Source organism: Akebia trifoliata, chromosome 11 (assembly GCF_017979445.1).
Source record: "Akebia trifoliata isolate Shusen 1 chromosome 11, ASM1797944v1, whole genome shotgun sequence".
NCBI classification, from domain to species: domain Eukaryota; kingdom Viridiplantae; phylum Streptophyta; class Magnoliopsida; order Ranunculales; family Lardizabalaceae; genus Akebia; species Akebia trifoliata.
The window spans coordinates 38,606,520-38,634,123 of record NC_141385.1 but is presented as its reverse complement, the minus strand read 5'-3'; the positions used below and the strand labels follow the sequence as shown (position 1 = coordinate 38,634,123).

Genomic DNA, 27,604 nt, shown 5'->3' with positions numbered 1-27,604 from the left:
ATCAAAGTTAAATGCACTTACCTTGTGTCATAAGAAATTGATGAACTGATTTGTTGGAGGTGTGCCTTGAGCGAATCCACGTGCTAATGCTCCAATGTATATCAATCCTCAATTGTGTGAAACGATAATCTACGTGCTATGATTTCTAGATACACCTTCGATTCCTTTTCTATGTTAGTTTGGCCTTTAGGATTTTAGTGATTGATGGAGATCACTTCAATTCAAAATCTTCTTGTGCTCTTCAAATCAATTAATCATTATGGGGATCATAGTCACAAAGTTCAACAAATTTTTAGTAAAAATCGCAGAACAAGGGGTTGACCCATTAATTTTGCATTTAATCGACTAAGGCAGTGTTTGTTTGCGCTATTTTTCAGTGCTTATTGCTGAAAAAAATTAAATTCAGCACTTTTTGTCAAAATAGCACATTTGTTTACTTTATATTTTTAGCGCTTATTGCTGAAAATAAGTAAAAAAAATTCAGCACTATTTTGATGCTGAAAAAAAGTGCTGAAAAGGTAAACACTTCGCCTTTTTCGATACGAACAAGTATGCCCTTCATTTTTTTGAGCATGGACAAGTATGCCCTTATTCTTAAAAGGATATTACTTTTTATATCCTATGAATAAGTATATAAACACCCACAAATTAATAAACCCACACCATGCCTAAATTATTTTGTCTTATATGGGTTAAAAATTTTAGAATGAATTGATTTTTGGTGAGGATGATTTCCTCATTAGTATACAAGCACCCCACAAATTAATAAACCTACACCATGATTAAATTATTTTGTCTTATATGGGTTAAAAGTTTTGGAATAAGTTGATTTTTTAAGAGGATGATCTCTACAATTAAGAGATCATCCTCACATAAAATCTGCACATCCTGAAACTTCTAATCCTATCAAAACAAATTCAAGAACCGTAAATCGTCCCTTTTTATTTTTTGAAAACTATTTTTGACAACTTAGAAATTTCAAAATAGATTGATTTTTGGTAAGGATGATCTCTAGACCATATAGACCATCTTCACTAAAAATTTGCTCATTCCAAAAACTTTAACCCATATAAAACAAAAAAAATTGGCTATGGTGTGAGTTGCCCTTATTAGTTCATAGGTCGCTTTTATAACACATCTTTCATTTCCATCGAAAATTATTCATCCAAAATTAAGTTCTTTTAATGCTGATTTCAAATTTTGGTGATTTGTATGACATTATTATTTTTTATTTGAAATTTGTGGACTTTTATAAGTAGAAATTATTATTTATAAATTGAAGATTTGAGTATTATTTATTATTTAAAAATGAATTATATTTTAATTTTATAAGAAAAAATATATTTTATTGTGTTTGATAATAAATAAACATTTGAAACATGCAAACAATATATAATATGATTGTAAGGGTAACAAAGACAATTTACCAACTTTAGCAATGTGCAACAAATATTATTTAGCATCTAAACAAACAACTTTTTCAGCACTTAAATTCAACGCTTACAAATTTCAGCGCTAAACGCTATTCAACACTTATTTTTTTTCAGTTTAACAAATATCACCTAAATCGTCAAAATGACGATTAAATCGGTGATTCAATGATTAACTAAAGATTCGACGAATTTTTCGTTTCAGCCGCACTTCGCAGTTCACACACAATTCAAACCCATATATATATATATATATATATATATATATATTTAAAAAACCTATTTTTATTATTTTTTAATTCATACTTCACACAGAAGTATAAAACAAAAACGCATCCCACACTTGATCTCTACGTATGCTTCTCCTTATTCTTCTTCTACCTTTCTTCTCCAAGTCTTTTCAACTTCTTCTTCAACCCTCATTATTAAGAACAAGATAGGTTTTTAATGGAACTTGAAGATATGATAGACTTTTTGGAAGAAAACCCCACTAAACTTGAATGTCCCTATCGAGCCCATCATAGAACTCAAGATTTGATCTTCTTCAATCTTCAAATCTCAATAATAGAGAATGGACTTTTGCAAGTTGTATTTTAAAATTTATTCTATTTTTATTATTAATTCATAGTTTCATGTTAGTTAATATTAAATAATTTATATTTTATTTATTATGTGAAGGTGATTAGTGGTGATCTGCAATTATAGTTGATAAATTTGCAGAAATTCGAAGCGTATCAATGAGATTATTGAGCCAACCATGTAGTTCGCCAGCTTGTGAAAGAAACTAAAGTGCATTTGAGGAGGCTCATACAAAAAAGAGAAATAAATTAGAGCAAAGACATTAAATGATCTTGTCTGTGTGAGGATGAATCTTCACTTGAAGAAAAATAATGCAATTGAAGAAAATAAAAGGGAATCAATTTTATTTGGAGCATATCAATGCTTTCCCTGAACAAGATGACATGGTTCCTTAAGAAGGAGAAAGAGATGAAATTGATAATTTTGATTATCATGACATGGAAAGAGATTATATATCTTGGAAATCTAGATGAATAATTATGTATTTATTATTACTTTAGATGAATGTTTTATGGATTTCTATTTTTTTAAAAATAATTTTAGAATAATATAAAAGGGGATTCATAGTTTTTATGCTTTAGATTGTTCTTTTTATAATTGTGGAACTTATTGTCTTTTTTATGATTGTGATATATAGCTTAATAATGCTTTTTTATTATTGTGATACATTCTTTTATCTTGTTTTAATTTTTTATATATGTAAATAATACATATATTTTAAGAGTTGGTTTAGAATAGTATTTGTATAGTCCCTGAAATATTTTTGAATTTTTTACAAAAATTTATTAAATTTGTTCGAATTAACAGAATTGAACCTTTGCCAAGTCCGAACTTTGTTACTGTGATGGGGATGCTGTTCCACTTAAATAGATTGGAGTAGAGGGTCTAGAATACCTCTTTTAGTAGGATTCTTATTCATAAAAGTTTCCTTCTAAAACTTGAAGAGGTGTTTCTAATTTCTTATTTTATATTGAGATAGCCCTTTTAATATTGACGTTTATTTAATAATAGAATCCTTATGCAATTAAAACACTTATATTATATAGGTCAATAGACTACACAAAAATAGAATCATATATTTCAATGTAAAGAAAATGCCACACCAATCATCATGGTATTGTTAAACTTGCGTATGAGACAATTACTTTTTAGATACTTTTTGGTAACACATGAAAATGACAAGTATTAAAAGGTCATTATGGACAATAAGTAGTGAAATGGGAAACATCCAAACTACGAGCAAACATACGGTTGGAATAAAAGAAAATTCCATTAATTATTGGAGAATTTACCCTAGAAAATATATAAATTATTGTATATTTTTCCTAAATATTTAGTATATTTGAGAAGAGCTAATCGGTAACATCTAATGTTTCATATAAACATTAGTCTCCCCAACAATTTTCATTTAAAAAAAAAATGCACTTAACTATTTTGTAATGAAAAAAAATCAATATATTCTAATAATTATTTAATATTATTTTTATAAATATTAAAAATAATCTTCTTTTAAAGAAAATGAAGAAGTAACATTAAAATGCATATTGATTCTCACATCGTTGACGTGAATGTATGTATGAAATTATAGATGCTTTTCATCGAGATACGAGTGAAAAGCATTTAGGATTATGTCCACACCTCCACATCAATAATGTGAGAATCGATGTACATTTTAATGTTACTCCAGCACAACACTTCTTTTTGTACTGGAACAACATTAAAATTGACATCGTCACGAACATCGGTGCTCGTAGAACAATAGATGCTTCTCACTCATATCTCAATGAAAAGTATTTATGATTCTATAGACGTATCCACATCAGCAATGTTTGAAACGATACGATCTCAATTTCAATGTTACTTCAACATTTTCCAGAGTTTATTGAAGGCAATTTTTTTTTTTTTAAAGGATATAATACCCGAAGGAGCGAAGACTAATTCGTTAAGGACCCGACCCAATAAGTGATCCGATCATATGGGGTTGGAAAGCCCGAACCGATCCATTGAGAGCTCTAGGAACGTTAGGCGACTGTCCTCAGTTCGCTCATGCGGACAACTGCCAAGTTCCCCTCTCTCTCTCTTTCCGATTAGAGCACTAAAGCTCGTTTAGGGCATCTTCATTTCGACTTCTAGAGATCAAATCGAAACAATTTCGGCTCAGATCTCAATATCTTCTTCTCTGTAAGTGACAAGGAAGCTCTTTTTATCTTCAATTTGATCAGGAAATTTGGGTTTTTTTTTCCCGCGATTTTATCATTTTGGTGTAATTTTCGAGGTTGTGGATCGAATTTGAGTATAAATTTGGATTCTTTTCGTGGATTTTGTTGGGGGTGGTGTAGGGTTATTTATTAGACGGATTTGCTATTTCTTCTTTAATGAGGTTCATTATTGTTCCTTGTTTTGGAAAGTTAATGGTTTTAGCTCGTTATTTATGTTGGTAGATGGGTTGATTAAGAAATATGGGATTTTTTTAATTGTTTAAGCTGGTTATTTAGGGAGGTAAATAGGTCCGAGTATTCATTTGGGAATCCACTTGTATTAATTGGATTCTAGGGTTTCTGGTCACTTATTTTCTGTATCATATTTTGATTTGGCATATTTGGGGATTTGGGTTTGTGGGATTTTGTTATGTAAGTCGCTTATTCCGGCCGAAGGATTGTTAGGGTTTCAAAACCAGTTTTTTTAATGGATTATGGAAGAGAAGGCGGGTTTTCGGGTGGGAATGTTGGGCAAATAATCCCAGAAATCCTGGACAGTGGAAGCGTTGACAATTGGATTCCGGGATTGAACGATCAGGCAATTTGGGCAACAGAGGATGATTACGGTGCTTGGAATGGAGATGTCTATGGTGATACTCCATCCAACTCGAATTACGATGGAAAATCCCAAACACGGTCGGGGAGTGAGCCCCCAAACAAGAAATCGAGGAACTCCTCCCAGGGAGGAGAGTCTCAACTGAGTGGGTTAAGTAGGGACCGTGATATGAACTCGGGTAATCGATCTAGATTGATTGGGAAGATGTTCTTCAAGACCAAATTATGTTGCAAATTCCGTAACGGTACTTGTCCGTACATCACTAATTGCAACTTTGCACATGGAATTGAAGAGCTTCGTAGACCGCCTCCCAATTGGCAAGAGATTGTGGCAGCCCAGGATGACGATCGGGGCGTGTTGTCAGAGCCAAGAGAGGAGCACCAGATCCCCTCTCTTGGTTCTGTTGGTTTGAGTGGGGATAGTCAGAGGTCTTATAAAGGGCGGCATTGCAAGAGATTTTACACTGAAGAGGGCTGCCCTTATGGAGAAAATTGCACATTCCTTCATGATGAGCAGTCGAAAGCTCGGGAAAGTGTGGCGATAAGTTTAAGCCCCACTGTTGGTGGTGCTTATGGAAATAATGGGAACGGAGCGAACCAGAAGCCTTCGAATTGGAAAACGAGGATTTGTAACAAGTGGGAAATGACGGGGTATTGCCCATTTGGAAGCAAGTGCCATTTCGCTCATGGGTTAGGAGGTAACCTATGACTTATCATCCATTCTCTTTCTAATTTTGAATGATGAACTCTTTTGGGAGATGGAAATCAAAAAGCGTCTGACTAACCTTACTTAGTAAGATTTCAACTCTTACTAAGGGTCGTTGTGCTCACCTTGTGGCATCCAAAAACATGATCTGATGCCATAGGATTGTAGAGGACAAAATTCTGTGAACTATGATTTTTTTTTTTTTTTTCAAAAAAATGTTATTTTTCACCGTTGAATTTTAATTTTAAATTTGGGAGTTGCGTGGAAGTTAGGTAGCCGCCCATTTTCAAACTAAAAATTAAATTGTTTTTTGATTTTTTTTTAATTTGAGTTTTTTCTTGAAATCTAGAGGGTTGTGATGTTGATTCCCAATGTGGTAATTCATTTGAGCTCAAGTACCCTTAGTAAGAGTTAAAATCTTACTAAGTTAGTAAGGAAAGTATTTTTCTACAAAAAATCTGGGGACTTAAATTTTCAAGGGAAGTTATATTGGATGCATGCTTTATATTGCCAGGCACATTAAATGCATAGGTGACAAATCCAATGAGGCTCAATGTTTGTAATTCTTATTGTTTAGAAGAGAGTGAGAGATTTAGAGGAGAAGCATTGAGAGAGATTCAATAGAAAAACATATTTTATGAGTTTCTTCTCTTATATTTATATAAGAGAATTTGGGCTACGCTAAGTGGGACGTGTGGAACTGGAAAAGACCAATTTGCCCCCACATGTCCTATACATACCAATAACACTCCCCCTCAAGTTGGAAAGTCCAACTTGGAACAAAAAACTAAAGTAAATAATTAAAGAAACTACATAAAATAAACTACTAAAGAAAAGGAAAAAAAAAAACTCCCCCTCAAGCTGGAGCATAAATATCAAGTAAATTCAGCTTGAAGCAAATGAGTCTAAGGTGACTACAGTTATATGCCTTAGTGAACATATCTGCTAATTGATCTTTAGACTTCACAAACAGTATACTAATTTTCCCACATATGTCTTTGATAAAGTGACAATCTGTCTCAATGTGTTTTGTTCACTCATGAAACACTGGATTGGAACAATATGAATCATGGTTTTAAAACTCGTCCGAGACCGAGACGTATTGCTCAAGTTAAGTCGATATTGGAGCTGAACGAGACCAACTCACAAGTCACTTTTTTGACCGAGATTTAATACCTCATGTTCAATTTTTTGATTTTTTGAACAAGGCGTCTCAAACATATCGGAAAACTTGTCCGAGACGACCCAATATCAAGCTTGGATGAGACGAGACGTGAAATCGAGTTTTAAAACCATGATATGAATTGCAGCTTGATTATCACAATATAATCGCATAGGAGTAACTATCTTAACACCCAATTCTCTGAGAAAATTCTTAACCTATGTCAGTTCACATGTCATAAGAGTCATTACTCTATATTATGCCTTTGCATTAGATCTTGCAACCACATTTTGCTTCTTACTTCTCTAGGAAATCCAGTTTCCTCCCAAGAAAGTACAATACCAGATGTAGACCTCCTATCAGATGGAGAACCTGCTCAGTCAGTATCACAATACCCCTCTAAGTCCAAAAGATCTTTGGACTTATACCACAAACCACGTCCTGAAGATCGTCTAAGAAATCGAAGGATCCAAACAACAGCTTCCCAATGTGGAATCCTTGGCGTTTAAACTGACTCACTACACTTACTGCAAAATAAATATCTAGACAGGTGATAGTCAAATAATTGAGTTTACCAACTAATCTTCTGTATTTTCCTGGATCATCATCAAATAATTCTTCACTGTTTACTATCAACTTTGAATTAGGGTCCATTGGGGTGTCCATAGGTTTACTTCCCAACATATCTGTCTCATCAAACAAATCAAGAGTATACTTTCTTTGAGCCAGGTTAATACTTTTCTTGGATCTTGCAACTTTCTATCCCTAAGAAATAATGCAAGTTGCCAAGATCTTTTGTCTAAAACTGTGTTTGAAGGAAGGCTTTCAGCTCCACTATTCCATTAGTGTCATCACTTGTGATATGACTATTTCATTAATGTAAACTACTAGAATGATAGTCCCTGAAGAACTGAAGCGAACAAACACATAATGATTTGCCTGACACTGTTTTAACCCAAATTGAACTACTACCTTACTAAACCTCGCAAACCAAATTCGTGGAGACTGTTTTAGGCTATAAATGACCTTTTTCAACTTACAAACCATGTCAGACTCCCCCTGAACAACAAAATCAGGAGGTTGCTCCATGTACACATCCTCCTCCAAATCACCATTCAAAAATGCATTCTTAACGTCCAGTTAACATAAGGGTCATTGAAAGTGGGAAGCAAGGGAGATGACAATACGAACAAAAGTCAGTTTTGTCACAAGAGAAAAAGTTTTTAAGTAGTTTATGCCATAAGTCTGAGTATAGCCTTTGACCACAAGGTGGGCCTTCAACTACTTAACAGACCCATCAGGCAAATACTTTACCACATACACCCAACAACAACCAACAATGCGCATACCAGCAGGTAAGGGCACTAACTCCTAAGTACCATGAAGAGCATCCATCTTAACCTCCATAGCCCGTCTCCAACCTGAATGAGACAAAACATCATATGCATTACTAGGAATAGACAAAAAAAAAAAAGGAGGATAAACGAAATCACAATACGAAGTAGACAGATGAGATTAAGAAACAAACTTAGAAATGAGATGCTTAATACAATGACGAGTACCTTTCCTTTGTGCAATAGAAAGATCAAAATCAGAAGAAGTACTGGATACCTGATCTGCAGACTGTGAGGACGATGGTAACGTGTCTGCATTTGGAGGAGGATGGGGATCTGAAGTTGTCAGTTGCTTTCTGCGAACGTAAGTGAGTGAAAATGAAACAGTGGGATATAAATCATCCACAGGAAGAGGAAGAGCAAACAAAAAATCATTATACTGTATTGGATCTGTAAAATATGATACAAAATAAAAAAATGTAACATTGCACTGATATAAACATGACGGGCTGAAGGATCATAGCAATGATAACCTTTTTGGGTACGAGAGTAATTCATAAATACACACTTCACTGAATGTGGATCAAACTTATCAAAATTAGGAAACGACTGATGAACAAATGAGACACAACCAAAGGTCTGTGGAGGTAAGAAAAATAAAGGACTCGAAGGAAACATAATAGAATGAGGAAACTTACCATCAAGAGCAGACATAGGCATACGATTAATCAAATAATATACTGTAAGAATCGCATCCCCCCAATAAGGTTTGGGAACTTGCATTGAAACAAGAGAACGTACAACTTCAAGAAGGTGTTGATTTTTACGTTCAACAACACCATTTTGTTGAGGGGTGCGTGTATAAGAAGTTTGATGAATAACACCAAAGGATGAAAGATAGACATTTAAAAGTCCAGAATCATATTTTTTAGCATTATCACTACGAAACAACTTGATTTGCACACTAAACTGAGTTTGAATTTCAGTATGAAACAATTTAACAATAGAAAATAACTCAGACTGATCTTTCATTCAATAAAATCATGTCATTCTTGAAAAATCATCTACAAAAGTAACAAAATACTGAAATTCACAACGGGAAACAATCCTATAAGGGCCCCAAATATAAGAATGAAGTAGATTAAACTGACTCGATACTATAATAACAGACCCAGATGGATAAGAAACACGATGATGTTTAGCTAACTGACATGACTCACAATCTAAAATAGAAATATGACTCAAAGTGGGAACCATCTTTTTTAAAGAGTGGAGTGAAGGATGACCTAGTCGACAATGCCATTGTTGCGGAGTGATTGTGGCATGAAGAGCAGGTGAACCTTCACCACCATCCAAATAGTAGAGACCTCCAGATTCATATCCCCCACCAATCGTCCTCTTCGGTTTTAGATCCTAAAAAACACAATATGAAGGGTAAAACATCATGGAACAATGAAGCGATTGAGTTAACTTACTGATGGACTTTAAACTGAAAAAAAATTTAGGGACATATAGTACAAAAGATAAAGAAAGAGTAGAATAAGGAAAGACAATTCCAATACCAGAAATCCTACAAGTAGTACCATTAGCAAGAGTGACAAATTGAGACAAAAAGGAAGAATGTTGAATAGATGAAAACACACCTGATGAATCAGTCATGTGATCTGACGCCCCTGAATCAATGACCCAAGAGGATAAAAATGAAGCAAGACAAGATATACTTGAGTGAGCTAGAGTCGCAGTGTTGGAGGACGAGGCATCAGGCTGAGAAGATAAAATAACTTGGAATACTCATCACAATAGATAGTAATCATATCTGCAGGGATAAAGTAACTTGAAATACTCATCATGAGAGATAGTAACCATATCTACATGGGAAGCTACTTGATGAGGAGGATCAACATAACCACCACCATTAATGTCACTAGAAATAGCCTGATTGGCCCAGCTTGTGTGCTGACCATGTAAATCCCAACAAAAATCCACAGAGTGACCATCAAGTTTACAATGGGTACACTTCTTGGGTATATTACAACCACGACCCCTACTAGAATCACGACTCTCTCCACGGCCTCCACCACAGTTACCACGATACCCACGACCACCACCATGGCCAATACTACGGCTAGGACTACGATTTGTACTTGTAGAAATAGTCAATGTTAATCGGTTAGATTCAGATACTAATGATGTAGCACCAGAACCACCAACAGGAGCTCTCTGAAGGTGAGAAAAACCTTCAGTAAGTGAAGGCAACTCTTTACTGGTCAAAATCTGAGATTTAACAAAATTATACTCAGATTTCAAACCAGAAAGAAATGAACAACATCCATTTCTTCTCGCTATTGATGTAGTATGGCTTGATCAATAGTAAAGGATTGATATACACTGAGCTCGTTCCTTATATTTTGAAAGAGAAAGTAATATGTTGGTACATTTTGGTCACCTTGCTGAACGGAAAAGAATTCTTTAGTCAACTGATAAATCCGAGAAATATTATTCGTTTCAGAATACATCTTGCCAACCTGAATCCAAATCTTCTTGGTAGAAGATAGGAACATCAAGTTGACTCCAATGGTGGAATCCATACAATTTCACAACCACATTATAATTTGAGCATTTTTTTGAACCCATTCAGAGTAGTGGGGATAATCAGTCTTAGGAGGATCATCTTTCAAATACTTCAACTTTCCCTTGGCAGTAAGGAACACCTCAACAGATTTTGACCAAAGGATAAAATTATCTCCATTTAATTTGATCGAGGTCATCTGAAGATTAAAGAACTCAGGAGGAGATAAAATGTCAGACTTCATCTCCATAAAAAATCTCTCCACAATAAACAAATCATACCAAATAAACTAGATCTGAAATACTAATCAGATCTGTTTTTTATTTTATATATATAGCAAATCTGATTCACAAACCAGATTGCAATAACTAGATCTGATCGAATATGGTCTATGTAATTATAGATCAAATCATAGACAAATAAACCGCGGATATTCGAAAAGTAGATTTGAACCTCCTAGGGAAAAACACACCACCAAACTACAATTTGCACCACCAAACTACAAAACACTAACTTTAAACATACTCACATACTGAGTATTAACCAACTAGAAGATTAAAATCTTAGGTTGTTATCAGAAGCCTAAGATTTTAATATCAAGTAGATCGAAGAAGAAGAAGAAGAAAGGGAAATAGGAAGAGAAGAGTAGGTTCTCAAACTTCAAGATCTAAACCTTGCTTTGATACCATGTTATTGTTTAGAAGAGAAAGAGAGTTTTGGAGAAGAAGCACTGAGAGAAACTCAATAGAAAAACATGTTCTATGAGCCTCCTCTCTTATATTTATATAAGAGAATTAGGGCTACACTAAGTGGGGACGTGTGGAACTGGAAAAGACTAGTTTGCCCCCACACGCCCTATACATACTAATAACAGTAATATCCTTGTAATTATTTTTATTATGCCTGGATATATCACTTCCCTTTGCTCCATCTTATCAAGGAGTCATCATTGCTCAAGATTACTCCATACTCATTAAATTATGTTGGCATTGCCTCAGCTTAATTAGGTGGCATTGTTTTTTAGACTTAATATTATGTAGTTTCCTCTTTCCATCCCCTATGTAGAGGACTTAATGTCTCAGCTTCAGCTAAAATACTTAGTTTTAAAAAGCGAGGTGGGGGGGAAACCATTCATGTCTTTCTACTAATAGGAGGGTCCAATATATTTAGGCATGACCTGAAATTTAATGGGTCCATACTTGAATCCAAAATGATTTTTTTTTTTCTTTTAAATTTATTTAACATGTTTAAAAGCTGTGTATAACTCTGCTGTTCAATCTATGAAAACAGAGCTACATCGATATGGTGGAGGGCTTGTGGACGTGGATGGTAGAGATGCTTCTTCAGCTCCTCCAGACCCAAAGCAGGCTGGAGTTTCTTCAAAGATGCCAATAGATACCGTGGTAGCATCAACCACATCAGCTCATCATGCAGATGTTTATCACGTCGGAGTTCCTTCACAGAGGTCTTCAGGTGTAACCCAAAGGCCAGGGCCGAGGCCACTTCAGAAATGGAAAGGCCCTGATAAGATCAGTAGGATATATGGTGACTGGATTGACGACAACGAATGGGAGCCAGCTCGATAATTGTCTTGGGGATGCTTTAGAAGCAGAGAAATTTATCTTTGAACGAAATTTGAACTCTAAAGGTTCTCTTGTCTAGATTCTTGGGGTGCAAAAGTGGCAAATTCGACCAATTGGCATCTAATGTGGAGCTTGGGTTTAAGAAATCAATAGAAGTCTTCTTCGTTCAAGTTGGTGCTTCCATCAATGCTTAAGGTTTGGCACTTTTGGAGCTTAAATTGCTTTTGTACCCTATCGTTGTATCTTGAACCTAAATGCAGGATAGCAAACCACCATGTCTATCTATGTGCTAGTAAAGTTTGTTGATTTAATATCCTAGTTTTGGAGAAAGCTTTATCTTGTTGGGCTAGGATGTATTATGAGTTTGCACATGAATTTAACAACTTTCAGTGGGCACTGCGTCTCAGGTATGCTAAAATTTTCTTTTCCAAGTATGTATCATTCATGAATTAGGTGATGGACTCAGTAAGTAAACTAGATCCTTTATGTTGTCTTATTGAAGCATTACATCAGCAGTAAAATTGACCCCTGCCTTCTTTCATCTTTTCCACCTCAATCCCCTACTTTATTGGAACAAGTAAGATCTGTTTGTTTTTTTAAAAGGTTGTTGCTCCTTATTTTATGGAGATGGTGACTGCCCAAGCAGTGCCCTCATCAAGGATAAGATGGCTCATATTCTTCCACTCTTTAGATCACAAGGGGAGTGATACACAATCCACCAAAAGAATATTTTCAGCCCTTGTTTTGGGGAAGTTGCACGCCCCTAAAAACAAGAGAAAACCCATTTTCGGAAACCAAGATGAGGAGGTACTCAAGAGGCTCTTGATCAGAAGGTTGCTTGTTATCTTCATGTCTGGCTCGAAACCAAAAAAAAAAAAGAAAAAGAAAAGAAAGAAAGATGACCATTTTTTGATCACACCATTCGCAATTTCTCTTCACAATAAGAATGCTACAGATGTGCTAAATTAAAGTGGGAAACTTCAGGTGGTTTCTGGGAAGTTGTAACCTTACCCAAGTGGGCATTTTGGAATGTATGGTGCATTTTCTTTTTCTTTCTTTCTCTTGATGCAGATCTCTCTTACATTATACCCACCTTGTCGGTACGTCATCTTACCGAATTCTATGCATCTTTTATATCCACTTTTTTTTTTCTTTCAAGATCTGCTATGTATCTATAATTCTATATAGATGTTGTTGTCTATACCACACTTGTGGTCAAAGTGACCCGTCCTTCACGTTGATAGTTCAGCTCACATTTTTTGTTGAAGCTTAAACTTGGAATTCTGGAACATGAGGAAGAGGTTAATATCATTTGATTATTCACCCAACAATGAGTCACCCAATTGAATATTCTGATTGATATTTTAATGGGACATGCATGTCTATTATGGGCGATATAGTTGTCAACTTAGCTAAGTTGGTAAAAACATCAGGAGTGTTGTTCCCATGACCTATAGTTGAACCACCTTCACCTCCCCTAAGTCCTAACCGCTAATCCCTCACTTGCCTAGAAAAAATAAAAATAAAAAAATGGGCCACACAAGTTCTCATTTTGTCCACATTTGATGTCTTGTTAGCATGCATTTTTTATTTTTTATTTTGTTGGGAGTTAATTTTTTTACTGTAAAATGACTCTCAAGTATCCACCCTAGGAAAGCCCTAGGCGATTGGCATGCCATCTTAGAAGCATTTTTGTCTTTCTGAGCAGGGTCCTTATAATGTTAGCTGCGGCAACAACCGCAAAGCCTTATCCCAAAGATTTGGGATTGGCTAAACGAATCCTCTTTTTTAGAATGTTGGCAGCTCTGCAATATATTTATTTCCTTTTCATTTGCTCTTATTTCAAAGGAGCTGTGTTCAGAACAGTAGATGATTTTCCTCGAGATACAAGTGAAAAGCATCAATGGTTCTGAGCACAGTTTCATGTCAGCTCAGTGTCGAATGCAGTGTCCTGTGCCGTCATTATCAAGTTTTGCCATACAAGAGCTTACTCTATACACCTGTTTGTCCCAGCTGTATCAACATGGATTAGTCCCACTTTCAAAGGGGGGTAGGGAGTGGGGATAACTTATCACATTAAAAAGAAAAATAAAATAAAGAGATCCGATTGAGCTGGTTTGGATGAATGAAGATAAAGAGATCCGATTGAGATGGTTTGGACATGTTCAACCGAAGCTGATTTCTTCTTCGTCACGGCTAATATTGTGTATGGTGTCTTGTCATACAAGTGATATGCAAGCAATGAGTTTTGGTGTGCTCCTACTTTCAAAAATGAAATAAGAAGAAGGGCCTCTATGTAACATTATTTATGTTTCACGCCTGTTTTGTTTCATTTTTTGCGGAACAATCCAAACGAATAGGAGAGATAAATGAGAAGTCCCAGACTATTACTCTCTCCTCCAGTGACAATTAAGTCGAACTCCATATCGAACCCCTCCAATGTGGTTCACCATTTAGTATCATAAAAGAGGATATAAAAGGAAATTATAGAAAATAATAATGAATTTTTTAACAAAAAAATGAAATAGCAAAATTGATACCACCACAATCCATCTCAAGTAGATTCCAACATTCCCAAAATAATTATATATAACATAATTTTTTTTAATTTAATAATCTTAAAATTTAGATAAACACACTGCCAATTATCTCATTTTTTGATACATTTTCGAAGATGAATATCACCTCTACCCTATGGCGATTGTTTCTATTTGATAAAAAAAATTTCACTCGTAAACTCTTCTGAGCTGTCAAAAATGATTTTTTGACAGATACCCCATGACTAATTCCTGCATTAATCACTAAGAACTCAATAAATCCATACAAATTACAAGTACATGACCGATTAATCTCCTTTCTGGGCATATTATTTTTAATACAGAAATCAGAACAAATAAAGACCAGAACAATTATATAATATAGGTTATGGTTTTGAATATATTGATACTTGATGAGAAGATAATAGAATTTAACCGGTTGGACACATTATCTAGGAATCAAACATAATAGAATCGATTATTCAGGAATCGAATATAATAGAATTGACTCTTTGGACACACATTATTCAGGAAAAAGTAATATAATTGGAGTTAAATTATATGACAAATCTAAGTGAAAAAAAATAATAATAATAATAAATGGGGAAAACGAATTTTCACAATATTTTCTCAAAGTAAACGAACTTAATGTCGATTTAAGACTTCAAAATGACCAAAGTACCCCTAACATATAACCTCTTTTTCTCCTCGACTTTTCCAACTTCAACCTATGGTTGAGGCTCTCCAAGAACATGACTATTGGGATTTGAGGAAAAAAGCAGATTTCCTTTACATGTCACTAGAGATTCACATTTCTCTTAGAGATACAATTCTCTTGGGAATCCCTAACATCCCAACGGTGATTATAGTATTGTCTTAAGAATAATTTCTATTCGTTGGATTTAAATTCTTTTTTAAGAGATTATATAGATAGAAGTTATCAAACACTATGATTTTTGGTAAGTAGGTTCACCAACAGATGGACCACCTATCCATACGGCCAATGGGTCCCAAAAAAAAATCCACGTGCCATAAAATGGGGTGCCACCTGACTTGGTTAGGAATGGGACACCTGACTGGATCCCTACTCTTTCCTTTTTTTTTTTTTTTTTTCTTTCTTTTACAGGAGACTCGCTCAATGACTTGGCACCTCACGCAAGAAACTAAAACTGCCAGATGTCATCAACCCAATTAACCCTGAGAGAGAGATATCCAACAATACCAGTGTTGCACCATTGCTCCAAAGAGAGAGGGAGAGAGAGAGAGTTACAGACCCAAACAATAGCAGTATTGCACCACCATTGCTTCTAAGAGAGAGAGAGACCCAACAAACAATTACAGAATTGCACCATTGCTCCAAAACATCTCCATAGATAAACCTTTCATTGTTATTAATCCTTCAATCCTCTCTCTCTCTCTCTCTCTCTCTCTCTCTCACACACACACACACATCCATGCAAAGCAGTATCTCTTACATATTCTCTTCACCCATTACTACCTCTTTCCGGCAATGTCAAATGACATCATCAACAACCATCCACCGGAATCTGACACCTCCTCCCAACTAAACCACCGGTCTTTATATGGAATAATCACACTAATACTCTTAGTTTTCTTCTTCATTGGCTTTTCCTCGATATACTTTTCTCGTATTATAATAGAATATTTCACCGGTGGAAGAGCAGGCCTACCACGACGTAGCCCCTCCCCCAATGCCATCAGACACACAGCCCGTGGCCTCAACCCTTCAATTGTGTCATCTTTTCCAACCTTCGCATACTCTACTGTTAAAAATCTTCGACAAGACCAATCCAGTCTAGAATGTGCGGTGTGCTTATCAGGGTTCGAAGATGATGATGTTTTACGGTTGTTAACCTTATGTAACCACATTTTTCATATCGAATGCATCAATTTATGGCTTGAGTTACATTCTACTTGTCCTGTATGTCAAAGAAATCTAGATCCATTGGAGAAATCTTCAGAAAAATCACAAGAAATTAATTTAACAATAGTAAATTCTATTGAAGGAGAGAATGAAGTAAGAAATGATATAGAAAGGGTTAGGGATGTCGATGTGCCTAATGACACGAGAGCGATACTTGGAGGACACAGGACGATGGAGAGGTTCTCGAGGTCACATTCGACAGGGCATTCAATCGTCAAAGGAGATGATAGGTTTACGTTGAGATTGCCGGATCATGCGAAAGAAAGGATCACAAGGGGGCATAATTTTACTGGGAGTTGTATTACTTTCGGGGATTTTTAATGGTGAAGTTGAGCTTGGTGGAGATGTCACAAGAGTGTAAATAATTCTTCACTTTTCTTTCTTGAGATACAGATTATATACATTCAATTTATTGCGCTTTGATGGCTAAATATTTTTTATTTCTTCCATTCCCTTCTTTTGTTTGGGAAGAACAAAACCCAAAATAAAAATCATAGTTTTAAAACTTGACCAAATTGACTCGAGCAAATTCAAAGTTTCTTGGTCTAGCCAGCTTTAAAATCATCGAGTCGAACAATTTGATCAAGTTATGCAGCTATATTCAATAATTTTAAGGAGAATAAGTCAAGTTTTTCGAGTTTTAAAACTATACTATAAATCATTAATGAATATGATAAACTGCATCTCATTCACATTATTATAATGGACTTAATCATCTCTATCAAATTACTTCTCATAGGCATTATTACAAAGCAACTAACTTATCTTTATAATGAGCATCATCATGATCATCAAAGCTTTATCTAAAATTTTTGGGGTCGATTGAACGAATCCTATTCCTAGGAATTTTTTCCTCAAAATCAATTTCTACAGATTTGAACATTTCAAAGCAGTAGAAATCATTTTAAGGAAAATTTTGTACTGGTTCCATACAGGGCCTTAATTTCTTCTTTTATATTAATGAGTTGAATTGGTTTTGATCAGTAGACATTGTTAGACCCTAAAACATGTAGTAAGGCTATGTCTTTAGAACATGGAAATTCAGTTTGAAGCTCAGAACAATCTATAATACATATTAATATAAAAGTAATAAAATAACAGTCATGGAAATTAAGTTGAATTCTCATATTACGTCTTCTTCATCACAGGCTTTCTGTACATCTATATAAGAAAATAATCCTTATATAAGTAGCAAGTTCTGTTTAGCTTCATTCCTCAATTTATTCAGTATGAAGGTGTCCAAAGCAATGTCGTTGCGCTTACGACAAAAAGAACATCGAATCAGGCTAAACCTTTGACCTGAAGTCCCTTCATCTTGCATGCCCATTTGGCTCGCCGATATTGCTCATAACATGACATTTATAGAAGCTCATGAACTTCGCTGTAAATTCTGTCGAGGAAAACATTCGAACTGTTTATAGTAATACAACAACAACAACAACAACATAGCCTTATCCCAAAGATTTAGGGTCGGCTGAATGAATCCTGCTCCTCCATTTCACTCTGCCCAAAGCCAAGTTCTTTCCACTTCTTGTATATATTGTGAGAATTGTAAGAATAATTTTTAACTGAGTATCAGCTAAAAGATACATTTCTTCCTCTCTTTTTCATAAACTAGCAAGTTAAGTCAGTAATTAGTGGGTGAAGGCGGATTTTGTTGTGGTCTATGGAACCTGGTGGTACTAGTTAATAAGAAAATTTTCCAAGGGTATTTTTGTAATTTCACTAGTATTATGTAAAAAATCTAGTTACGTTTTCCTGTGGTATATATTTCTCTTTTTTGGTGAAAGGGTGTGATCTGTAATTGTGAGTTTTTTCTTCATAGTGGAATTGGTGTAATCTGTGAACATACCACAATCTTGAGGAAACCATGTAAAGTCTCTGTGTTTGTGTGTGTAATTGCATCTTGTTTTTTCTTCTCTTTCTCTGTTTCTTCTTTGTTTTTCTTAACAGATTTTGTGATGCCATTCTTTTAAACCCAAATCACTTTAAACTTGTAATTTTTAGTGGCTGAATTTTGTATTCCACCTATTGCCGACCATGTACATGATTATGGAACCTTAATTTTCCTTTTAAAAACCTATACGCAACACAACAAAAGAGAAATAATCAAATCTTTGTAAGAAGTTTCATTCATTTACCTTCAATCTTCAAGAAATGCTGAACATTCTTTCTCTGGTCGTTATTCCTCTTACCCATCGATTCCTCATGTCGATCGCTTAATAGGACTAATGATTTTTCACTGTTGAACAGGCCTCCATTATCCCTCTGGAAACCAATGAATAATACTGTTAGATCATTGACTTGTCAAAGAAAAAGCTATTAAAAAGAGGACGATCAAGTGGTGTGTATGTTCGTACTTTATATTCCTGATATAAAGCATCGATTCTTGGTTGGCACTCGTCACTCAAATGCTTCTTCAGTTCTCCAACAAGGGTCTGCCGATCACGAGAATTACTAAAGAATTTAAGAATATAAGGAACTAATTGAAATGAGAATGAATATTAGGAGAGGAGCTCTTACACTGAAAATAAATTCATGAGATACATTGTGCTCTATAAGATTCTGAAGCTTCCCACGAATAATATAGAGCCTGCAGGGCAAAAAATCGATAACTATATGAATGTTGGCAATTTAATATTGAATTTGGTCATAAAGAAAACATGATTCTGGTATTAGAAAACAAGATCGTGAGAAAAATCCAAATTTTGGTTGTGAACTTCTATTCCCACAATGCTTGTTGTTGCAAGCCAAAGGAATTCTACCAAAACAGTGGAAGTTCAAGACCTGTCTTTGATTTCCATGATGGGTAATACTTGTTCATGGAAAAATTTTCAATTGAGATGTAAGAACAAGGTTAGAAGCTAAGTTTGCAATGATTTTACTGTTGGTTTATGGCCCTAACTTTTGAGTTATATTTGGGTGTATCTTGGGCAAGTGGTGCGGGGGTTGGCGGCTGGCAAAGGGGTCCCAGGATTGGGATTTCTTGGGCGTCCGTACAACTTCTGGGGGCTTTTTTGTCTTTAGAAAACACGTGTCTCGCCCTAGGATGCCATATATATTCTAAGTTCAGAAACCCTAAGATGGTATTGTATTTAACAGTTTTCATCAATAAAGAGTTATTATCGCTGCTCGTGGACGTATGCAATCTTGGTGAACCACTTAAATCTCTTGCGTTCTATTCTGGTTTCTCTGTTTGAATCTTCGTAGTTTATCAATCTTGATTGATCAAAGGGAGTTTTTCCATTACACTTACATGAACTCCTTAAGTCATTTTTGCAAATTTGATCCGCTTCAACTAGATTGAGTCTTGAGGTTTAATAGATGATGAATCAAGACAAACAATCCTTTTAAAAAACAATGTTGCATTCAAATCTGTCCTAGAGTTTGAATAACTGATGCTCCCAAAAAGTAATGAAAATGCCTGAGAAATAGAATGTTAGGGTGCGAAACTGCTTACTGTTTCGGGCTTTGCTCCTCGATGATGTTCTTAGCAATGTTGGCAATATCTTCTTCCCATCCAGTCATAATCACGTGATCTTCTTTTAATGGAGAACTGCAAATCATTAATGGCACAAATCATGCATTGTGTATGTTTCTTCTTACATAGAGGATTAAACAGGACAAATAAAACTTAAATCTAAAACTGGGGTATTTTGACTAGTAGACTTATTGCATACAAACCCAATAATCCAAATGCCCCAGTTTTCATTCTTTTAGTATTTGTTACATAACCATGTTGCATTTAAATAAGACCTATACATATAAATTGTATGAAAAAGCTAGGTGTCAGTTTATTTTGCTTCTCTTACTTCAGCTGCCAGGTGGCTTCGAATGACCGAATTGCTTGACGGAGGTTTCTCTTTGAGTTCTCGGCAATTCTTTCTGCTAGTTTGTGTGGCAGTTGTATGTGTTCTCGTTCGGCGATGAACTCTAACACTTCAACAATCTGATTTATGAGGTGGGACCGAAAAAAAATCGTCAACATGGAAGGTAACTTATAATAAATATTATTGTATCATATGACATAGCTTTCAAATTGAATATAAGAACAATATGTTGTGTAAATGTCTTGTATTCTATTGGGGTTGGGGAGAGGGGGAGGGTCTTTTAGGGTTTCTAAAAAGAGAATCATGTAATATTTTCATGGGTTTTTTTTTTTCTATTTCAGGGAGATAAATGCATTTAGCTACACCCGGTTTTATAAGTAGAGATCTCTAGGGCTGTAAAACCATGGAAAGAAAATAAAGATTGCTCTTGTTCTGATCCTTGTTTTTTGTGTATGATTTTGTTTTTGTTCTCTTTACTGCTTTGCTGTTTCACACAATATTGGATAAAAGCATTCAATTTACCTCATTATTTGATGGTGGAAGAAGTGGAACTACTGTGCAAAGGGATTTGATGGGCTGAAGCTTGGAGACATCATGGCAACAAAAGAAGATTTTGTTACACCCTTTATTCCTCTCCATTAGCCATCTTACATAGAGTTGTGCGTCTGTGGATAGCTTGTCTGCCTCATATAGAACAATCACTGTAGAAATTCAAACAACAAACTTAGAACTTGAGATTACAATCCAAACCAATTGTTTGATGGATTGAATCGTTACATGGGCAATGACAAAGAAGAAAATGCATACCATGGCAGTTAGAATGATCACAATGCATAGCTTGGTTCAATGCCATGCTATGTGTTTCCTTTATCAGTGCCATAATCACATGCTTCTCATATCCATGCAACTCAGATAAATTGACCGCGACATGTTGAGAGGATACTTGAACATTTACTTTGATGCTTCGCACAGATTCTCCCTGTGATGCATTAGGATATGTGAACTTGGAACCTTAGATCAAACCACAAAGGCGATAAAAATAGAAGAAAACACACAAAACACAATAAGATTTACGTGGTTTGGTGGTGCCTACATCGATAAATTGAGAACAATTGACTATTGTTCAAGACCTTATGCGGACATTAGCATCACCCCATTCTTTTCATGTTACTCTATAAGGGTAAAATTTGTTCTTTTGAAAAAGAGAGGCGATTAATGAAACTCTTTTCTCTTCTTTCATTGTTAATGAGACCCTACTTTTTATACCTCTCTCTTCAATAAATAAATAAATAAATCAATTAATCGTCATTCCATTATGTTCCCATAACTAATAATATCAAAGTGAAGGAGAAAATATGGTTCACATGGCATTCAAGAAAGGTCCACCACCCACACATAAAAGAATCAATCACTTATGTTAGTTTTTTCTTGAGATCTACACTTTTTGATGGTTTGGTAAAATATGAAAGTGTAAATTAGCTAAGACATAACTAGGGCAAGTCACTTACTATAGGAAAACAAAATATATTTACCTTCAAATCAAATTCCATATTTTCCTCCCTTGTCTGTAAAACAAAATAACACAAAACCATTACTAACTACTTATCTTATTTATGCAAAAGTGACAGACCATTGAAATCTTATTGAGATTTGTAGTTTTACCATTAATTTTTCTGCTCCAAAAGCTTCTCTTAGCATAGCCCAAACCATGGTTCTCTTTCCAACTCCTGGTGGACCTTCAAATATATAATGACCACATTGCCCCCCTTTCACCTGATCGAACAACCAACAAGAATGAGAGGAGTTAGTAAATTTCAACATTTTAAATTGAAATCTTCTCTGTTTATTTATTTATTTTTTAAGATGAGGTTATCAAAGCATGGTTTGAAGTTCATAGCACTAGGAAATGTTTCTTGCAATGGTCCATTTTGGCCAAAATCGAAATAAAATATTAAATATTTCAAAATGTCTTGATATATATATATTTATTTATTTATTTATGGCTGGGGTGTCTAGACCCGTTAGACCCAACTATCAAGGGTGAAGTAACTGGCCTCTTAGAACACCATATCTCACTCAAATACAGTACGTGCAATATCCCACAAACTGCACATACCAGGTAAGACGGGATAAATCCATGTGGGTGGTCAATGAGGGGACTTGAACTCAATTTTCTAGGGGCCGCTTATGTGGGAATCTCTATGAATGTCCTCCCAATAATTTGATACCAGGATTCTCCTAAAACTAAATTAACTCTCCAAATAACAAAATTTTGAGATTCGGATTCATGTTTAAAATGGAAATTAAGAACAAAAAGAAGACCAATTCTACAGATAAAAAATTGTCGAAGTCAAAGGAGGTAAATCTAAAAGAGTAATTATAATAAATCATATTAATGAAAGAGATAATTTAAATAAAACCCCAAAAGAAAAAAAATGGGTGATTTAGACATACCTCCACATTTTGTTTAATTTTTTACATTCCCCTATGTTTTCAAAGTGATGAAATACACCCCTTGACCTTGGTCTACAATGGAAGACTAATAGAAAATGACCTTAGTACCCTCATCTTCAATCTCTAACCTACAAAACCTTCAATTTTCTCTCAAGAATTTTCAATCCTCTATGATAAATTATTTTAAACCTATTCAATCTTTGTTAGAAACCATTGATTTTTCTACCAAAAAACTCCATCATCTTTTACTCTCCCCTCTTAAAAAAAAAAAAATTGATAGAGAATAAATATGAGGGTGTTTTGGTCATTTTCTATTAGTCTTCAAGAGCATAACATTGTCTAAGGGGCTATATAATCATTTTCAAAACATAGGGTTATCTCAAATATTAATCAAAACTTGAGGGAGTTATATCTAAATCAGCCAAAGAAAAACAGCAAAATCTCACCAGATCATGCAACTGTTCAGCTTTATCTCGATTACAGATGAAATCCTTCAAAGCCTTGGGCCGATACCTATTAGCCCAAACAAATTCCCTATCGGAGTTATTCGCCTTTGTCGGCTCCATCGATTTCAGCGGCGCTGCCTCCTTGGGCTTCGGCATCGTCAGCGGCTCCTGCTGCTGCTGCGGCTGTGGCTGTGGCTGTGGCAGCGCTACCTCCTTGGGCTTCTCCGCTACCATTATATATGTCTTTGCAACCAAAACCGGCTTCTGCGCCGCTTCAACTCTCTCCCTCAATGGCTTCTCTTCAATCGATAAACTCTTTGTCGTATCATTCTCATCGTTCATCATCATCTTTGATTTTGTAGTTGTTGTTGATCTCGAGGAAGAAATCTTCTTTCCTGTAAAGCAAGAGCTTCCCCAAGATTGTATCCTTATAAACACAGTGGAAATCGTACTCGTTGTGGCAGCGGTTCCATGACTCTCTCTCGCTGTACTCATTCTCCCTGGACTCGTTCCAGCAAGTCTCTGCTGTTTATTAATATACAGAGTTGAATCGGTAAGTCCTTTGTAGTACGGACTAGAATTCTTCTTATCGTTGTTGATATTTGTTCTTCGATTGAATTCTTCAAGACTCGCTTCGGTTAAAACCGATCCGAATATCCGAGTTTTAGGTTTTCCTTCTCCCCCCTGTTGTTTCCTTCGATTCATGATGGTTGAGTGATTTGATGAAAGGGGGGAGTAGGGCTTGATTCTGGAGATATTAGATTCGGATACTGTGGATCTTCTTAGGATCGGAGTGATTCGGCATTTGCAGAGCTGAGTCTGCAATTAGAGGGAAGAAGAAGACGAGGAGTTTAATATGCGTTTGGGTCGTTGTCGAAGGGAAATATTATTATTATTATTAGTATTTTTGTTTCGGACAAATCAAGGAAAGGCGGGAGTAACTATGGTTGATGGGTAAGGAGAGCAACAGACAGTCAACGGTGGATAGATGGGATGTTTGTCCTTGTTAAGGATCTAGGAAGCAATTGGAAGGCTGTCAATGGATCGGATCAGGCTCATTCAAATTACTAACGTGTATTTATATTTTGAAAATGTTTTTTTATTTTATTTTAAATATGAAATCAAATATATATATAATTAAAATTTTTTATTATTATAATATACCTATCAAAATAAATAAATTAAATATTTACATTATTACGTATGTTTCATTTTCATTGTACAAGTGCAGTAAATTTATTTTTCAAACATAACATTTAAAGAGAATACAAAATCTATCATAAAAAATATCAATCAAAGCACTAATTGCAATTCGATAAAATATAAATATATGATAACAAGTAGGTTTATACATGTAAAAATAATTTAAATATTAATATAACACTCAGTTTGAGTTTAAGGTAATTCGAATCCAAGGCAAACATTAATTAAGAAAGACTTGTAAAAATAGAAATCATAGAAGCGAAATACCACAATGACATGAGTTGAAATTTGTATCGATGTCCGATAAAGTATATAATCAACTCATCTACAAAAGATATTTTGAACAAAAAGGTAAATCGAAAAATGATTAATTAGATATATTTGATAATAAGTTAAAATCATATAAAAGTAATTTTAAATTAATGTACAATTTTTGTTCATCGTAGTACGAATAAGATCGATAGTCTCAAAAGAAGAAAAAAGAAGTAAATGTGTCAGTTGTGGTGTAGTTCGTGTTGATATAACCATGTTCATCTTGTTCACACTTGAGCTTGTTTGTCCATGGTATGAATAAGAACATCTGTACCCATACACATAAATAGATTGGCCATAACCATAATAAGAATCATCATGTCCAAACTCAACACCATAGTTGTTAGATGCATCATTCTTGTTTATACCTGTTTCTTGAGGGTATCCATTGTGGCGCCCCGCCAAACGCTAACACAAATCCCAAGGCCAAATCCCAAGGTACTAGGTGGCACCTCGAAATTTTGGCATGGTCTCCTCTGTTTATGTTAGCGTTTCACGGAACTCAAACCTGATAAACCAATTTATAACAAAACCTGTATATAAAACTGTAAATACAGGAAAATAACAGCGGAAGACTAATTACATCTAACATGTAAGTAGATCAGAGTGCGGAAGATTTATCAATATACAGGCTTACCAAAACATTCTCACTCTAACATAGGCCTAAACTCTCAATCCAAAAACTACACACATCCTGGATGAAACTGACAACGCTAAGGGATGTGGCCCTAGTGCTCACCAGGCAATAAAATCTGATCGTCGATCTGATCGACCAGATACTCCTCAATTACTGCCTCTACGCCTGCCTCGACAGCTGCAAGTGCTGAAACTAAAAAAAATAGGAAGGAAAGGGTGAGTAACGAAAGTTACCCAGCAAGTCCACAGCTAATTCCTACCAATAACCCTTCCTAAGCATGATCGAATAAAGCATACTGAATATTTTTAATACATGCAAGGTTTTACAAGATAAAATACGATCAACTGGTACATATAGCCAGGGATGAGCAACTAAACAGTTTAAAGATTACACATGGCATCAATCATCCATACTCATTATACATTTTCCATTCTATGCAAATACCGTTGACAACATTAAAACGATAGACATGCTTCTTAGTTTGTAATTCAAAATATAACGACATATACATAATACAAATGGTGGAGTATTGGAATTAAAGAGTTGGGATTCACGACTGGATCGCTCCCAGTCGGGACATGATATTCCTCAATAACATCGTAGTTCCTGATTTTGTGGCTGGTCGTGTCTACCACGCTTGCGGAACCATTTATCCGGCTCAGGCTGGCCGTTTGACGTGACCGTAAGCAATGGGTCTCTTTTCGATGTGTCAGAACGTTCGACTACTACTAGATTGTTAGTGATCACTGACTAATCATCTTCGTCTATGCCTATCAGGCGTGCATGTGATTCCCAAATGACACTCCACTCGTATACGACCACCTTTACAATGCACGTTCACTGGTAAAGATAAGAAAGGAATGGACCCGGATTCCAGTTGTGACTCCACTCTCATACGCGTCCCATACCACGTATGAGTTTGGTGGTCCCTACCGTACATCCCAGGATAGTGTACCCCTCCGGATGATGTGACACACTATCCCTTCAGGCATTCACAAACCCTTTAACAGCTCACAAAATAGTTACGCATATATATAGTTTTTCATTTAAAACAAAAGAGAAATTAACAGAACAGGGTTGAGAACGAATATCCAGTTCCTACCATGCAACCGTGGCCAATCGGCCTAAAATAAATAACAGTACTCAGCGCAAGCGCTAACATAATCGGAAATAAACATGCAACCCTTTCATTAATAACCTGGATATCCTTTCACCAACCTACATACAACATACAATGTAAAATGTAGACATCACCCCTCGGGTGTGATTCTGACATTTTACCGTTCATTCCCTTTTCCCATTCTCTCAACATTCTCATTTTTCGTCCTTTCAAATCAACCATTCATTTTCAATCTTCCAAAGTCATTCTTTTGGTCTTTCCATTGAAAACCACCAAAGTTTATTCAAAAACAAGGTCCCGATGATGCACGGGGCAAAAGCTGTTAAAAATCATGAAAGCTGGTGAAATTTGGCTAAGTGTCGGAAACTCAATTTTTCAAAGTTCTCGAAATTAAAAACGGGTTTTTCGAAATGAAAGTCTTGATCATGAGATTCGACACCATATAGTTTTTGTAATCTAATTCAAAGGAACGCGAAAGTTATTCATTTTGAAAACTTGCCGAAAACGTCGAAAATTACGTTTTGTTCTTGAAACCAAAATTCGGATTTTGATCCTTTGAGATTTGGATCTTAAAACCATTCCCATTGTTCCGAAATGGGGGGTAAAACCTTAATTTCATTAAAGAACTTAAAGTAAATGGAAAGGACCGACAGAATGCCTTCGGTAGGTGCCGGTGGAACCGACCCTTCCCACCTACAGCCTGAACCTCACTCGCGATTTTTGGGTTTTTCGATCCCTTTTTCGATTTCCTTTTTCATTCTTCGAACCATTCTACCCACCCACGATTTTGTTATCAAAATTCGATCAAACATAAGCAAAACAACTACTTCTACCATGAATTGAAATCGAACAACAACTTTCTACGATTTAAATGCAAACAATAAGTTTTGTTTTAAAACCCTAAATGCACATTTGAGAAATCTAAAGCTACCAATAAGAATTGG

General features: G+C 35.3%; 3 protein-coding genes across 3 annotated transcripts; 2 read left to right on the top strand and 1 right to left on the bottom strand.

The window, feature by feature from the left end:
* Positions 1-3,982: 3,982 nt before the first annotated feature.
* Positions 3,983-12,572, top strand: LOC147391555 (zinc finger CCCH domain-containing protein 56-like). Its single transcript, XM_086458571.1, has 2 exons — positions 3,983-5,520; positions 11,884-12,572. The coding sequence occupies exons 1-2, from the start codon at positions 4,695-4,697 to the stop codon at positions 12,177-12,179; spliced, it is 1,122 nt and encodes a 373-aa protein (XP_086314697.1). The 5' UTR covers positions 3,983-4,694; the 3' UTR covers positions 12,180-12,572.
* A 3,398-nt stretch (positions 12,573-15,970) lies between these two features.
* Positions 15,971-17,107, top strand: LOC147391554 (RING-H2 finger protein ATL29-like). The gene has a single exon (XM_086459878.1). It carries the CDS (start codon positions 16,224-16,226, stop codon positions 16,977-16,979), a length of 756 nt encoding a protein of 251 aa, XP_086316004.1. The 5' UTR covers positions 15,971-16,223; the 3' UTR covers positions 16,980-17,107.
* Positions 17,108-17,715: 608 nt separating this feature from the next.
* On the bottom strand, positions 17,716-24,292 carry LOC147391553 (replication factor C subunit 3-like). The gene is made up of 11 exons (XM_086459631.1): positions 23,389-24,292; positions 22,151-22,261; positions 22,021-22,053; positions 21,296-21,467; positions 21,011-21,189; positions 20,471-20,607; positions 20,119-20,214; positions 19,182-19,251; positions 19,019-19,096; positions 18,800-18,926; positions 17,716-18,048 (listed from the first exon to the last, which is right to left on the bottom strand). The coding sequence occupies exons 1-11, from the start codon at positions 24,091-24,093 to the stop codon at positions 17,969-17,971; spliced, it is 1,788 nt and encodes a 595-aa protein (XP_086315757.1). The 5' UTR covers positions 24,094-24,292; the 3' UTR covers positions 17,716-17,968.
* Between the last annotated feature and the right edge of the window lie 3,312 nt (positions 24,293-27,604).

Bases quoted from the DNA above. Each gene is read 5' to 3' on its own strand.
- LOC147391555 (XM_086458571.1), top strand. From the start codon at position 4,695: ATGGATTATGGAAGAGAAGGCGGGTTTTCGGGTGGGAATGTTGGGCAA. The intron at 5,521-11,883 runs GTAACCTATGAC...CTATGAAAACAG, and splicing joins TTTCGCTCATGGGTTAGGAG to AGCTACATCGATATGGTGGA.
- LOC147391553 (XM_086459631.1), bottom strand. From the start codon at position 24,093: ATGAATCGAAGGAAACAACAGGGGGGAGAAGGAAAACCTAAAACTCGG. The intron at 20,608-21,010 runs GTAAATTGAATG...CTCATAAATCAG, and splicing joins TTCCACCATCAAATAATGAG to ATTGTTGAAGTGTTAGAGTT. The intron at 18,927-19,018 runs GTACGAACATAC...ATTGGTTTCCAG, and splicing joins CTTTATATCAGGAATATAAA to AGGGATAATGGAGGCCTGTT.
- LOC147391554 (XM_086459878.1), top strand. From the start codon at position 16,224: ATGTCAAATGACATCATCAACAACCATCCACCGGAATCTGACACCTCC.